A 13,354-nucleotide genomic window follows, 5' to 3' on the forward strand; every position below is an offset into this window, starting at 1 on the left:
TGTGTGTTTATTGATTATCGTTTAATTCCTTTGAAGACCTTGAGAACCATCTGATTTTTCCAATACAAGTAATTTGTTGGTGATAATTTGATGGAAAACATATAGGCCAATGTATAGGTAGGTGTCAGTAGAAGAAGAAGCCATGATTATGATTGAGAGAAATAGATGGAAGATAGAGGTGACAGTTGATTATGATTGAAGAGTTATTTATCTATAAATAAATATAAATGTATAACTTACAAGAAATAATAAGTTACAACACGAGGACAATAATAACGTACATTAAAGTGAGACAATAATCATATAACAATTTACATTTTCGGTTACTTATTTTATTACATGTTTTTCCTTTTCGTTTCTGCTTTGAATAGTGTGGGTTAGTTTTCTTATACGACGTTCATGGGTTATACGGTTCTTCGATGTTCATAGGTTATACTTTTATACTGTGTTCTCGAGTTTCATTTAAAGAAGGAAAGGGAAGGAAAAGGAGGGATGGAAAAAATATGTTGTGTTCCCGAGTTTCATTTAAGAAAGGAAAAGGAAGGAAAATATAAAAGGGGTGTTCCCGACTTTCATTAAAAGAAAGAAAAAGAAGGCAGGGGAGAGAAAATGAGGGGAGAGAAAATGATGAGTAAATTACGAGAATTTGTATCTTTTCAATTTGAAAAGATTTGAAAGGAAAATAAATTGAAGAAAATGAGGAGATGCCAAAAGAAAAGATAAGAAGAGAAAACTTTCTTTTTTTTGCTTTTCTTTTCATAAATGAACTCGGGAACACAGTTAAGGTTGAAAGCTGAAGCATACATAAACCGTTTAATTATAAAAATAAAATGTATTTCATTGGCTTTTCTCTTGGGAGGTCTTTTGAGCGGAATTGGATACGTCCTGTATTTATAATTTATATTTGTGATATTTAGCTTACTAAAAACTATTAGATCCATATAAATAAACAAAATGAAATTTAATTCTGTGTTCCCATATTTAACACTGATGAAAGGAAATCAGTCAATTGCCCACATCAACATGAGCATCCATAGATACTTTGTTTCTTTTATTTATTCACAATTAAACTACCATCAATGTTGATTGCATTCCACAATCAATAATATACTCTCTTACCTCAGTCAAATTACATATATAAAAACTAAAAATACCTAAGCCATCAGCGTATGGCGGGTCATCGTGTGTAACTACTTCTTTGTCCGTCTATTTTTGTTTGTCAATGCCCGGATAGAGTCCCAAAACGTGCTCCGGCATGAAGTCATGACGTGTCAAAATACCAACTACCGGCGGCCTCTGCAAAGTCATTACAAAAACCGAGTTTAACTCATAAAACCTTGTAAATCATTTATTTAGGTCATTATTTCAATAATGTAAACTTCTGTAATCACGTGTGACTCTAATATTCATTTAAAAACTATAAAAATATTCGGGTAAAAAGTGCTTCAGGTCAGCACGATCGAACTGTACAAAACTACTCGCTTTGACCCATTACCCGTCTATAACTGACACTAATATTTATTTGAAAAACCAAAAAAGTTGAATAAAGAGTGTTTCGGGTCGACACGACCTGATCTGTACAGTACTATGCATTTTGATCCGTTACCCAGCTCTTACTAACACTAATATTTATTTAAAAAGCCAAAAAATAAAATGAGATAAAAAGTTTTGGGTCAACACGACTCGATCTGTAAAAATTACGTGGTTTGACCATGTTACTTAGTTCTAACTGAGAATAACATTGATTTAGAAATCCATAATCGAATATAAGGTGCTTCGGGTCAACACGATCCTATCCATACAAAATTATGTGCTTTGACCCATTACCCGGCTCTAGGCGTGACACTAATAATTATTTAAAAACCAAAACGAAAAAATGAATACAAAGTGCTTCAGGTCAACATGGTCGCTGACCTGACCCGTCCAAAATTACATGTTTTGACCCATTACCCGTCTCTAATTTACATTTACATTGTAAGAAAGTGAGCTTACCCCTGGAGTCTTTGGCACTACACACAAATGCCGAAGCCCGAGCTCTCTAAAAGCAACTGCAGCTTTCGCAAGAGACATCGTCTCGATAACTGTGTAAGGCGACGTGTTAGTAATCGGATGAAGGTCAACATACATTTCCATATCTTCCGGGTTAATATCCAAGTCTTCCAACTTCGGCCCCCTCCCCAAACCTGCTTTTGCAAAATCAGACGAACCCCGGTTAACTGTCTATCTTTAGTAAACATCTTTCCTTTAAGCAAAACAATCAAATGAGACCGCAGCACGAACCCACAAAGCTCGGGTGCGTCTAAAAAAGGCGGCTGATCGATAACAGGAAAACCGTTATGACTAGTCAACCTTAAAGATTGCACTATGTTTCCAACTTTTTCGACACCCGAAAACGAGATTAACGGTCCAGATACAACATCACTTGCAACCAACTGTTTAAAATATTGTTCAGCATGGGATTCAAGGAAAGGCAATCCTTTCATTCTAACAATTTGGTCATATATACCCTTGTTAAAATTATCACCAACAGATTTAGAAATGAGGAGAACCAGCATCATCAATGGATGCATAAGAAGGTTATTAGTGAGTTCAAGAAGTATGACGCATAGCGAAACCGTCATTCTCATTGTGCCACCTAGGAAAGAGGAGGCCCCGAGGAGGGCAAATAGACCGACATCAAGATTTGAAAACGAAACGAGGAGACTGCCAACGAGGCGACCGTACGATGCACCCGCAAGAATCACGGGAATGAAGAGTCCGGATGGGATTGCAATGCCATAAGTTATGATGCCAAGGGCATACATGGAAATAAAGAAAATAGTAAGGGTGGTTATGCGAAACTCGTTTGCGTTAACGGAGCTAAACAAGCTGCGAATGGAGTCGTCGTTAGTGTTGAGCATAAGGGATGCGAGATCATTGTAATGGCCCGGTGGACATTGGAAGTATTTGTAGCTCCCGGAACGGCCCACTGTCGGGCATTCTACATCCATCCCGAGGGGGCACGGGATGCATTTTGTGAACCAGGGAATGCCGTAGGCACAACAAGATGTCAAGAGCGAGATTGTAATGACCAGAATCACCCTGAAAGCGGGACCCTTCCTGCAAAAATGAATAAATATGATCTAAGCATTTGTGACATTTGACCTCTCATACCAACCAACCAGTGTTGTCTACTTTGCCCACTAGATTTTCACATATCTGATATAGGTTCTCATCCATAGCCAGCATGTTAAGCAAAAGCCAGATTAGGGGTGTGCATGGGCGGTTCGGGTTTTTTTTTTTTTTGTTTGTTACATGCAAAAATCAAAATGTAAAACCAAACCATCAGTTTTTGTTTGGGTTCAGCTATTTTGGTTAAGGTTTTCTGGTTACGGGTCGTTTATTTTTTTGGTCTTATGCTCACCCCTAAGCCAGATAAAATATTTGAATAAGGAGATGTTTGGATTTTGGATGTATGTTTTGAAAGTTGTTATGTGACATTGAGTAATCAGAATCGAAACACCCTCTAATTTGTTTTCTTGAGTTTTGGTAGCATCAGACTGGTATCTTTGATGGATTTGTGAATATTAAAGATGAACAGTATGACGACTTACTCATTGATCATGCTGTACGTGCGCAGGACCTTGTCGACCAGATAATTATACAAGCTTCCTAAGAGTCCACCAATAACTCCAATTAACGTAACAGCTAAAAGATCTACCGCATTATAATCTGGTATTGAGCCATTGATATCAAACATGATGAGACCCCCTTCGCCAAATAAGCCACACTTTCCACTTTTACAAAATTCTATAAGCGACCTCAACACCACGGCTACTACAGCCGTGGTGAAAAAAGTCCTCCATAGAAGAGCGCTCCGCCACCTACACGATGTTAAATATTAAATAACATGGTGACAATTTTTGTACAGGTATTTATGAGAAAGAGATAAAAGATAAGACCATGAGGCTGCTTCTTCAAGAGCAAAGAGGACACCACCAACTGGGGACCGAAAGGCGGCTGCAACACCAGCAGCAGCGCCACAGGTGATTAAGTCCCTTCTGTCCCTATCATTTTTAAAGTATCTTAGCCATTTCCATGTCAAATGGTACTTTCTAGAGCCTCCTTGACCAAGTAAGTTGGCTATGCAAGCCCCAGTGTGCACCATCGGTCCCTCCTTCCCCACAACAAATCCAGCAGCCACACCAAGTATCGATCCAAATATCTATTCGAGTAATAGAAATGTTAAACAATATCACCAACAACAACATAAGCATTCTCAGTAAAATCCCACTCATAACAGAGCTATTTGATTCACACCTTTACAAAAAGGGTGCTCGGTGCAAGAATAGAATGAGCATCTATTCCATTAAGATAAGCTTTAACTTCAGGTATACCGGATCCGGCTGCTGCAGGGGCAATATATGCACAAAGGACACCAGCACAAGTTGCAAGAACCAGATTTATACCAGCAAATGCAAGAAATGCCTGATAGTATCTGCGCTGAAACACAAATCAATCATGTATATCACAATGAAGACGCAAATTCAAATGAAACTTACTTGTGTTGAATCATAAGCTGACTTGTGAGTAACAGTTTGAAGCCAGCAATGTTTTCAACTGCAAGGTTATTGAAGAATCCAACCAGCCCTGTAGATAAACCTATAAGAAGTGCTAGAGTCCATTTCAATGTAACGTATTGTAGTATCTGCACCTTCTTCCTTGACCTCCAGTCTTGCTTAAACAGTTCGTTTTCCAGAATCCTGCAAAAAGTAATTTGTTCATCAACTAAAACAGATCATGCAATCCCAATTTTACTTGACCCGAATAGATTTCAGCTGTATCCGGTTAACCCATAACCAAACACCTGAAAACCGTTTTTTATTAAGCAGTTGGTCCTTTAAACATAAAGCCCGAATAACCTGAACCCGAAAATGGGTTAAACCTATTGTTATTAGGGTCGTGCATCAGTTAGACCTTTAAACATAAAAACCCGAATAACCTGAACCGATTACCCAAACCCGCAAAACTGATTGTTAATTTGTTATTAGGGTCGGTTATATCAGTTAGACATATAAAACCCAAATAGCTCGAACCCATTGACCCGATCAAACCAATCCGACCAGGTCGATCGGTTATTGTAATATCATACAAAAAAAAAAAAAAAAAAACGAAAACCAGAAGTAGGAGAATAATAAAGTCGATCAACACCCCCTATTTGTATTGATAATCACAAATCAAAGCAGAATAGCGTTTAATTCCACAAACAAATGATTAATACGAAATCATAACGTAAAACAGTACTTACTCGTAGTCTAGAGACTCGATCGGACAAACATTGGGCTATCTGGGAGGAGGTATTGATCCTGTTCTTGGACAGCAGAAGCGGCTGTCTGATCTCCATCTTTCCACCATCTTCACATTCAATATCATCAACATTAATAGTATCCATAAAGATTCAGCGTAAATTATACGCTGTCTGCCACCTTTGATCAACAACAAGCAATTAAGTTAAGAGTTATCTATCTACATGAGTATGAATATTATTCGGAAGGAGATTGAGATGCTGTTGTTTTTGGATATTGAAAGTGTGTCAGTTACACTCAATCTCCGTGACTGACAGCTTGATGAATCAGATGATGATATCAACAACAAGCTGCCTTATATTGCTTTAAAAGGGAACCATATAAATTAATAACTTAATAAAAAGTGAAAGTGAAGAGAGAAGAAGCAGCAAGCAAAAGCAAAGAAAGATCCGGATGTTTAGATTTTCTCACTTCTTCTCCATATAATTCGCTTTTTTTTTAATTAATTAATTAGAATATTCTTATTTTGTCTTTTAACTATTATAAAACGTAAAACATTTTATATATTTTTTTAATTAGATAATTAAAATTTAAAAGTATCGTTTAAAATTGAGAAAAATATATATAACTTATTTGAACATACGAAATAAGAATATATATATATATATATATATAGGGTTAGGTTATAATAGGAAGTATACTTTTTGTAGGAATGATAAGAAGTAATCTTGTCCATTGATTTTGAATATGGAAGGTTGAGATTAGTTTAGGGAAAAATCAAGTGTAAACACAAGGTAAATGGCATAAAAGAAATAACACATTTGTTGACTTTCTCTCTCCACATGCAACGCACATGCCAAATTCCCCTATCATTTTAAAATGTCCATAACTTTTTTTACGACGTTTTTATTGAAAAACAAATTCACCATAATAATGAGTGTCTTTTTATCTTATTTGAGTACCATATTGTAATATAAAAATTAAAAAAAAATTAGTGGGTTTTTTACAAATTGTGTTTTACCGAATTGTGTTTTACAAAATTGTGTTATACAATAGTATTTTTCATTGTGTTTTTTTTTTTTATTGTGTTATTTATATTGTGTCATACAATTGTGTTTTTATCATTGTGTTTTTTTTTTCATAGTTTATTTTTTCATTGTGTTTTTTTGGATTTTTCTGGCAAGGTGGTGGCGGTGGGTGACGGTTGTGGTGGCGGTGGGCGGTGGAGTGGTGGTGGTCGTAAGAGATGAGTGAAGATGTAATTGGGTTTTATATAAATGGGTTTTTGAAATTAATTTAAGTGGGTTTTGATATTAAAGTATTAGACTAAAATACCCTCCTTCCTAACCTTCTTAGGAAAATCAAACTTCTTATTTGAACCTAACCCTATATATATATATATATACACACTAGATTTTATCCCTCTTATTACGGGGGTTGTTTTACATTATTCGTTTTCAATATTTATATATGTATATTTGAATTTTAATTTTATTTATTGTAAGAAAGTTAATAATTAATATACTTGAGCTTTAATGATAAAATGATTTCTCAAATAAATGATATGTTATAATCCGATTTAAAAGCTATCTGGGTTTGATGATACCCATTACCCGTTTATTTTCTTTATTATAAAATTATTTCTTAATTATAAATAATATTTTTTTTAAACAAAATTGGATATTAATTCCCACCCCCCTCTAAAAAGATGACATGCTTTTACTAGTTCAATGGAATAGTGGGTACAATAAGACATTATATAAAACATAATATTTATGAAAGTATATAAAAACACATTTTAGCTTTTCTTTTGTTTTTTCTAATAACAACATTTTATAAAATTAAGCAAATTATCAAGAAGCTAAAAGCCAACAAACAGAAATAACATTTAAACGTCGAAATCAGACCACTTAAGCCAATCAATACTCTGAAACTTGGACCTATTTTTCACCCATAAAAACGACTCTTCTTTAATATCTTCCTCAATTTTGAAACTGGATGCTCATTTTCTATAAAAAAACGACTCCTCTTTGATACAGATTAATACATATTAACTCTACCTAAATTCTTTTTCCTAAACGCCTAATAATACTATTTATCATAACCTTTTCAATTAGCACATGTGTCTATGTAACTAAAATATTTAGAGTTCATGATACCCTTTAACGTATACAAGGGTGAGGTGTGTTCAACGTGCTGATTAATTAAATATATTTAACTTTATTAACTTTGAAATAACTAAATTATATAATCGTATGCCAATATTCAAGTTTTTAGTTTATTTTAAATTTAATACAAAAAAGTATTTATTTCGCCTTTTTGTGGGGACAAAGGCTTGCACCAAAGGAGGAGACAGTAATTGGGGGTTCCATTGAGATATGTTGACTCCGAGGTGTATTGGATAATACAAACTTAAATATATTTTATATTTTTATAACAAGATTAGAGGATCTAGATGTTTTCAAACAATAAAATAGGAGAGAAACCTTAAATCTTTCGTCTCACATGCTATTTTTAGATCAGTGGGTCTACATGATGTGACGGGAAACAACACTTACATTGTATTTTCGGGTTTAAAATAAAAGGAAAAGAAATGATAAGATTGGATAGAGAAAAAAAAAAGAAATTATATATTTAAAAGACATTCTCGAGTTAAAATAAAATAAAAGAAAATAAAATGCTAATTACATTCTTGAGTTAGATAGAAAGGAAAAGATAGAACAAAAATTGTAACTTTACAATAATGTCCTCATTATTAAATTAGATAGGAAGGAAAAAATATGGTAAATTAGTAATATTGTCATGACTATAAACTTTCCTTCCGAATCAGGCCATATTTGGTTGGAAAGTTTTGGAGGAAAAAAACACTAACTTTTATTTTCATTCTCTTTCTTTTTTTTAATAAAAAAACTCAAGAATGAAAAAAGAAAAAATTTCTTATCTTTTCTTTTTCAAACCCTTAAATAAAAAACTCAAAAATGCAGTGTTAAAATAAGTCGAGCTAATCCTAACTCAAACTCTTCCAAGTTGGCTCTGTTTGGCTTCCAATTAAACTCCTGCTAGCTCGATCGACTACATTTGAACATTACAGTATATTTTGTAGGGCTAATATTAAATGATTAGGCATGTGTATGTATTTTGGTTTAATCATGTAATTGTTTATTTGTCATAAGGATAAAACATATAACTTATATTTGCCAAGAATTTAAAAATGAAAGCTTACTTAGCCAGATAATTATGTAAATTATACAACTAATTCTTGTAATGGCTTACCTTATATTATAGATCAGATGGTCTTTCAACTTTTGTTTCTTCATATATTTGGTACAACGAAAAATGAGTAATTATTGAATTTAAAAAAAATAATTATTATATGTTTTTGTAGGATTCATAATGTGTTTTAACACTTGTAATTACCTCAACTCTTAAATTTCATGTAAAATAATTTTTTCTTCTTATACAAAAACCAAAATCAGGCACAATTCCTCCACTAAAAACTTAATAACTTTTGAAATACAATATTACTTTAAAAAAAAATATATCATAAATTCAAGTATTTTATTCTTTTTAATTTGAGTACATATTTGCTATATTTAAGAAAAAGGTATAATGGTTTTATTAATCCCAACTATTGTCTTTTGGTCACTGCCGGTCCCAACTAATGAATTGGCTACTGACGGTCCCAACTTTTAACCTATTCGTTCCTAATGTTCTGCGACTAACAGAATTCTAACACTGATGTTAGTTTCAGGTCGTCGAAAAAACGTTTTTGCCCGGAAAAGTCAAATTTGTTGCCGGAAAACACCACCTGAACACCGCAACCACCACCAATCTCACCGCCAACCAACTACCACCACTTGAGTACCGTCAACCGATTCTGATGATGGTTCTAGGGTTTCCGACTGTGACTTTTACTAGAAAAAGGTTCTTAAAAGTCCGATACGAAGTTACCAAGATGTTTGGAACAAAAATGCTAAGTTTTCGGGAAAAAGTTTGAATTTTTAGGCCAAAAACATTTTTCCGGCGACCTGAAACCAATGGCGTTAGGATTCTGTTAGTCGCGAAATGTTATGAACAAATACATTCGGTCAGTAGCCCGTTAATAATACAAATGGTAGTTCAAGAGGAAAAAAACAAACAAACAAAAACATTGCTATTTGTTGTTTATAGCAAAAGGGTAAACTTTGGTGCAGAAAATATAAAATACAGAACTTATGGTTATACTTCACCAATATTAATAAAAACCTTTTCACCGACGACGGGCTCAGCTCATATCACAGGCGGCTACCACCCGATCGACGGTCTTGCAGGTTTATGTTAATCTCTATTATTTTTCAATTTTGAGTTTTAACTTATATAATAGAAGCAAATAGCATGCTGTATATCATATTTTTGTTTTATGTTTAGGTTTTCTACCGAAACCCTAAAAACAAAAATCGTCCCTGATTTATGAATTACTGTATAGAAACCCTAGAAATTGAGTATCAGTTTGCAATATGTTGTCCAATATTGACTAGAAGTGAACAGTAGGTTAGCTGGTAATCAATTGATGTTCACCTCTTTTTATGTTATATATGTTGGATTTGATGCTAATTCTAAAGTTTTGTTACAAACTTCATTGCAGCTTCTGAAGTTATATCAACCGGGATAATATGCAGGTAAGTATCATTAATACTTAATATTCATACTTGTTTATCTGAAACTATTATTATTATTGTGAATGGAAGATAACTACAGGTTACAAAAGGTTATATCTAAGTCCCTGTTGACCAAACTAATATGTCACCGGTCAGTGTTGTAGAACTAGTTAGGCGCTTTTCGGATGGTGGCTCAGGGGCGGAGCCACTATGTTGGTGCGGGGGTCGGCCGACCCCTGTGAAAAAAAAGTTATTAGTACTATATATGCGTTGAAATCCCGATCAACCCCTGTGAAATTTTGACACCGATCCCTATGAAATTTTGAAACCGACCCTCTCGATCTCGTGAAGAGTATTTAAAGTTAAAATTAAAAATAGGAGCACCATACTTGAAAATTTTCCGACCAACGGCGACTCTGGTTATTGAAGTGTAAGAAGAAGAAAGAAGATAAGCCGAGTCACTGTGGGTTGGATCCATTTAAAAAAAATACTATGGGTGTTTTTATAAGATGAAAAGTCCAAATTGTTTTATTTAATAAGGCCATATTATAAATTTGTCATTTTATAACTTTCTCTATTAAAACAAGCTAGCCTAATGCCAAGGAATCAGAGGTATCACAGAAACTTGACAACACACCATATTTCACTTATACCTATTTATTGTTTCTATGCATTAAGTTACACTTAATATAATTTTAAATTTGTTTTTTCTGCTATATTAATAAATTATGTTGTCCATGAACTATGCTTTTAGTTTAGTTTAGGTGGTTAGATTAGTTTTTTAAAACGACCAAGGTTAGATTGTATAATTTGCTCATATATATATAATGTAATTAGACTTACTTAGAATGTCAAATAGATTATGTAATTAGCTCGGATGAGTTATGCGAATTTAAGTGATACTTGTATTTGTTTTATTGGCAAACACTTGCTTAGGAATGCCAAACTATAAAATGTTATGGTTATATTTCAAAAAATGAAAACCCGTCAATAACAACTTTACATACATTGTATTTTAATTATGTGTTTTTGTTAGATGATATTTTATTTGATTAATGTTTTTTTTAATATGTCCCGACCCGATTTGATCCGACTGAAACGACCGAACCGGATCAAAAAATTTGTATATACCGATTTGACCCGGCCCAAACACCGACCCGGACCAAAAAATAACTGCCAATAGTTAAATTGGGTACTGACCCAAAAAATTTCCGATCCCTGTATGAAAATTTTCTGGATCCGCCACTGTGGTGGCTACCGACTAGCGATTAATAGGGATTAATTGGATTGGAATTTTATGTGTAATTTTTCTAAATAAGTATAATTTTTCAAATACTTGAAAGATTTTGACCGATTTTGAACAGTTATGACAGATTTGGGCCGGCTTTAAGGGCCTACCTATTTGTTGGCCTGATTAGGTGAAATCGATTCTCATAGCATACAGATTAGCGATTAATCACTGATTAATCTATGAATAATCGTAATTTTTACAACAATGTCACCAGTTAATGTTATACATAAATGTTTGATCTTAAAACTACTTAAAAAAAGTCATCATTCAACAAACAACGTATGCATTAAACTATTCTTAACTGGTATCTCTCTCTTGAGTATTTGCTCTAAATCTCTTTGTTTGTGTACCCTTATATTGTACCTGACTGATTAATGTAATATTTGTCTGCCTTTCCATTTATTTTGATAATTGCTTAAAATATATTAATCAAAATAATGTTTTTATTGCGTTATTGGCAGGCTAGTGACAGGTTTAATATCAACTCCCAACTTGAGCATTTGCAAGCTAAGTATGTAGGAACAGGACATGCAGACATGAGCAGATTGTAAGTTTTTGTCTTTTGTATAAATGTTTTACTTTTTTGAATTAGAGATATTGATTTTCATTTTGAAAGTAAACTGGTTTTTTTTTCTTGTTTTCTTGAAGTGAGTGGGCAGTTAATATCCAGCGAGACAGCTATGCTTCATATGTTGGTCATTATCCTATGCTCGCTTATTTTGCAATAGCGGAGAATGAATCGATTGGGAGAGAACGCTACAATTTTATGCAGGTGTTTTTCATCTTCAACTTTTTTATTATTATTTTTATAATCTTTTAATATAGGGTCATTCAGATGATTGTGATATGGATTCTGTATCAATTTTATATGACCTTTTGAGTAATATCTGTTTCCTGTTTCTCGAGATTATTTGCAGGTGGTTTAATTTAGTTTATTTTCTTTTTGTTTTGCAGAAAATGTTGTTGCCGTGTGGACTTCCACCAGAGAGAGAAGAAGATTGAGGGCATCAAGTATTACATATGTGGAGATTGGAGTTGTGTTTATGAATGCGTTGTGGACTAATGTGAGAGGATAATTAACATATCTAATTCTCCAGGATATCGATGTTATATGTGCTATTATTATTGAAGTTTACTCTTCTCCATGTATGCGGTCATGTTTAGTTCAAAACTTGTTTTCTTCAGTAAGTTTTATTGTTAAAATGGTAAATCAGATTTTAGACTTTTGATTATGAATGGCTAAAGTATAAAGTGATTGTGCGTTTTTGTTTCTGTGAACAATTATTATCGTTTCATTTTTGTTGGTTACATGATCAAAGCTATAAAATTTATTTTTTTGATTTCTAATTTGTTTAATCATGCAATACATTAACTGTTACCTGTATATACGATAGGTGATATGAATAAAGTTGAGCAAGAACAATGTATAAATATACACATAAAAGGCTTTGTTTAGGCACATGTTAGCTGCTGATATTAAACTCTTGTCTTAATTTCAGTTTCCTCATTATTCCTGCTTCTGCACATTACCATCAGGACAACTTAAAGGGTAAATAACGAGGCATCATTTTGGTTTTAATTTGTTCATATCCGACTCACTTGGCCACATTAAACTTGCAACATGTGTTTTTGATGGCATGAAACGACATGATTTTTGGTCATGGACTGCCATGATTTTGGGTTGTGCGTAAGCATCTGACCATTTATGAGTGAAATAAGCAGCTTAAAGTTGCTTATTCAAAACTGTTTATTCTAAAAGTAATAAGCAGTTCCGAACACCCTCTTAGGTGTATATGGATCATTACACAGAAACGAATCCTTTGAAAGATTGTTGGTCTAAAGATTGTTATAAGCAGCCTCAAAAGGTTACATATTTCATCTGTTGGAAAAAAGATGGTACATTTTGACTTTTGTAGTCAAATGAACTAGTGTTATCATTCCAACTTGATTAGATGGCGATGCAAGTTTATAACACGCCTATCTAATTTGTATTCATTTCTATGTTTTATGGTTCGATTTAATTATCATAACTTGCATATTTTCCATCAATAATAATAATCTTGTTTTAAATTCACAAATAAATTAACGTAGTCCCATCGAAATACAAAATGACAAGTGAATTTTGTTTTATACTAGTCTAC

General features: G+C 33.4%; 1 protein-coding gene and 1 pseudogene across 2 annotated transcripts; one reads left to right on the plus strand and one right to left on the minus strand.

Moving 5' to 3' along the window:
• Positions 1–956: 956 nt before the first annotated feature.
• Positions 957–5,431, minus strand: LOC143631444 (chloride channel protein CLC-c-like; annotated as a pseudogene). Its single transcript, XR_013153360.1, has 7 exons — positions 5,288–5,431; positions 4,542–4,742; positions 4,300–4,477; positions 3,942–4,204; positions 3,594–3,863; positions 1,993–3,099; positions 957–1,296 (listed from the first exon to the last, which is right to left on the minus strand). The product of XR_013153360.1 is annotated as a chloride channel protein CLC-c-like (transcript).
• Positions 5,432–9,878: 4,447 nt separating this feature from the next.
• LOC143631445 (uncharacterized protein At4g14342) lies at positions 9,879–12,245 on the plus strand. Its single transcript, XM_077100216.1, has 4 exons — positions 9,879–9,943; positions 11,675–11,760; positions 11,862–11,985; positions 12,168–12,245. The coding sequence occupies exons 1-4, from the start codon at positions 9,938–9,940 to the stop codon at positions 12,213–12,215; spliced, it is 264 nt and encodes an 87-aa protein (XP_076956331.1). The 5' UTR covers positions 9,879–9,937; the 3' UTR covers positions 12,216–12,245.
• Positions 12,246–13,354: the final 1,109 nt, after the last annotated feature.

The sequence above is a fragment of the Bidens hawaiensis genome, unplaced genomic scaffold (genome assembly GCF_021521415.1).
Source record: "Bidens hawaiensis isolate Kalapana, Puna unplaced genomic scaffold, B.hawaiensis_p1.1 tig00006076_1, whole genome shotgun sequence".
NCBI classification, from domain to species: domain Eukaryota; kingdom Viridiplantae; phylum Streptophyta; class Magnoliopsida; order Asterales; family Asteraceae; genus Bidens; species Bidens hawaiensis.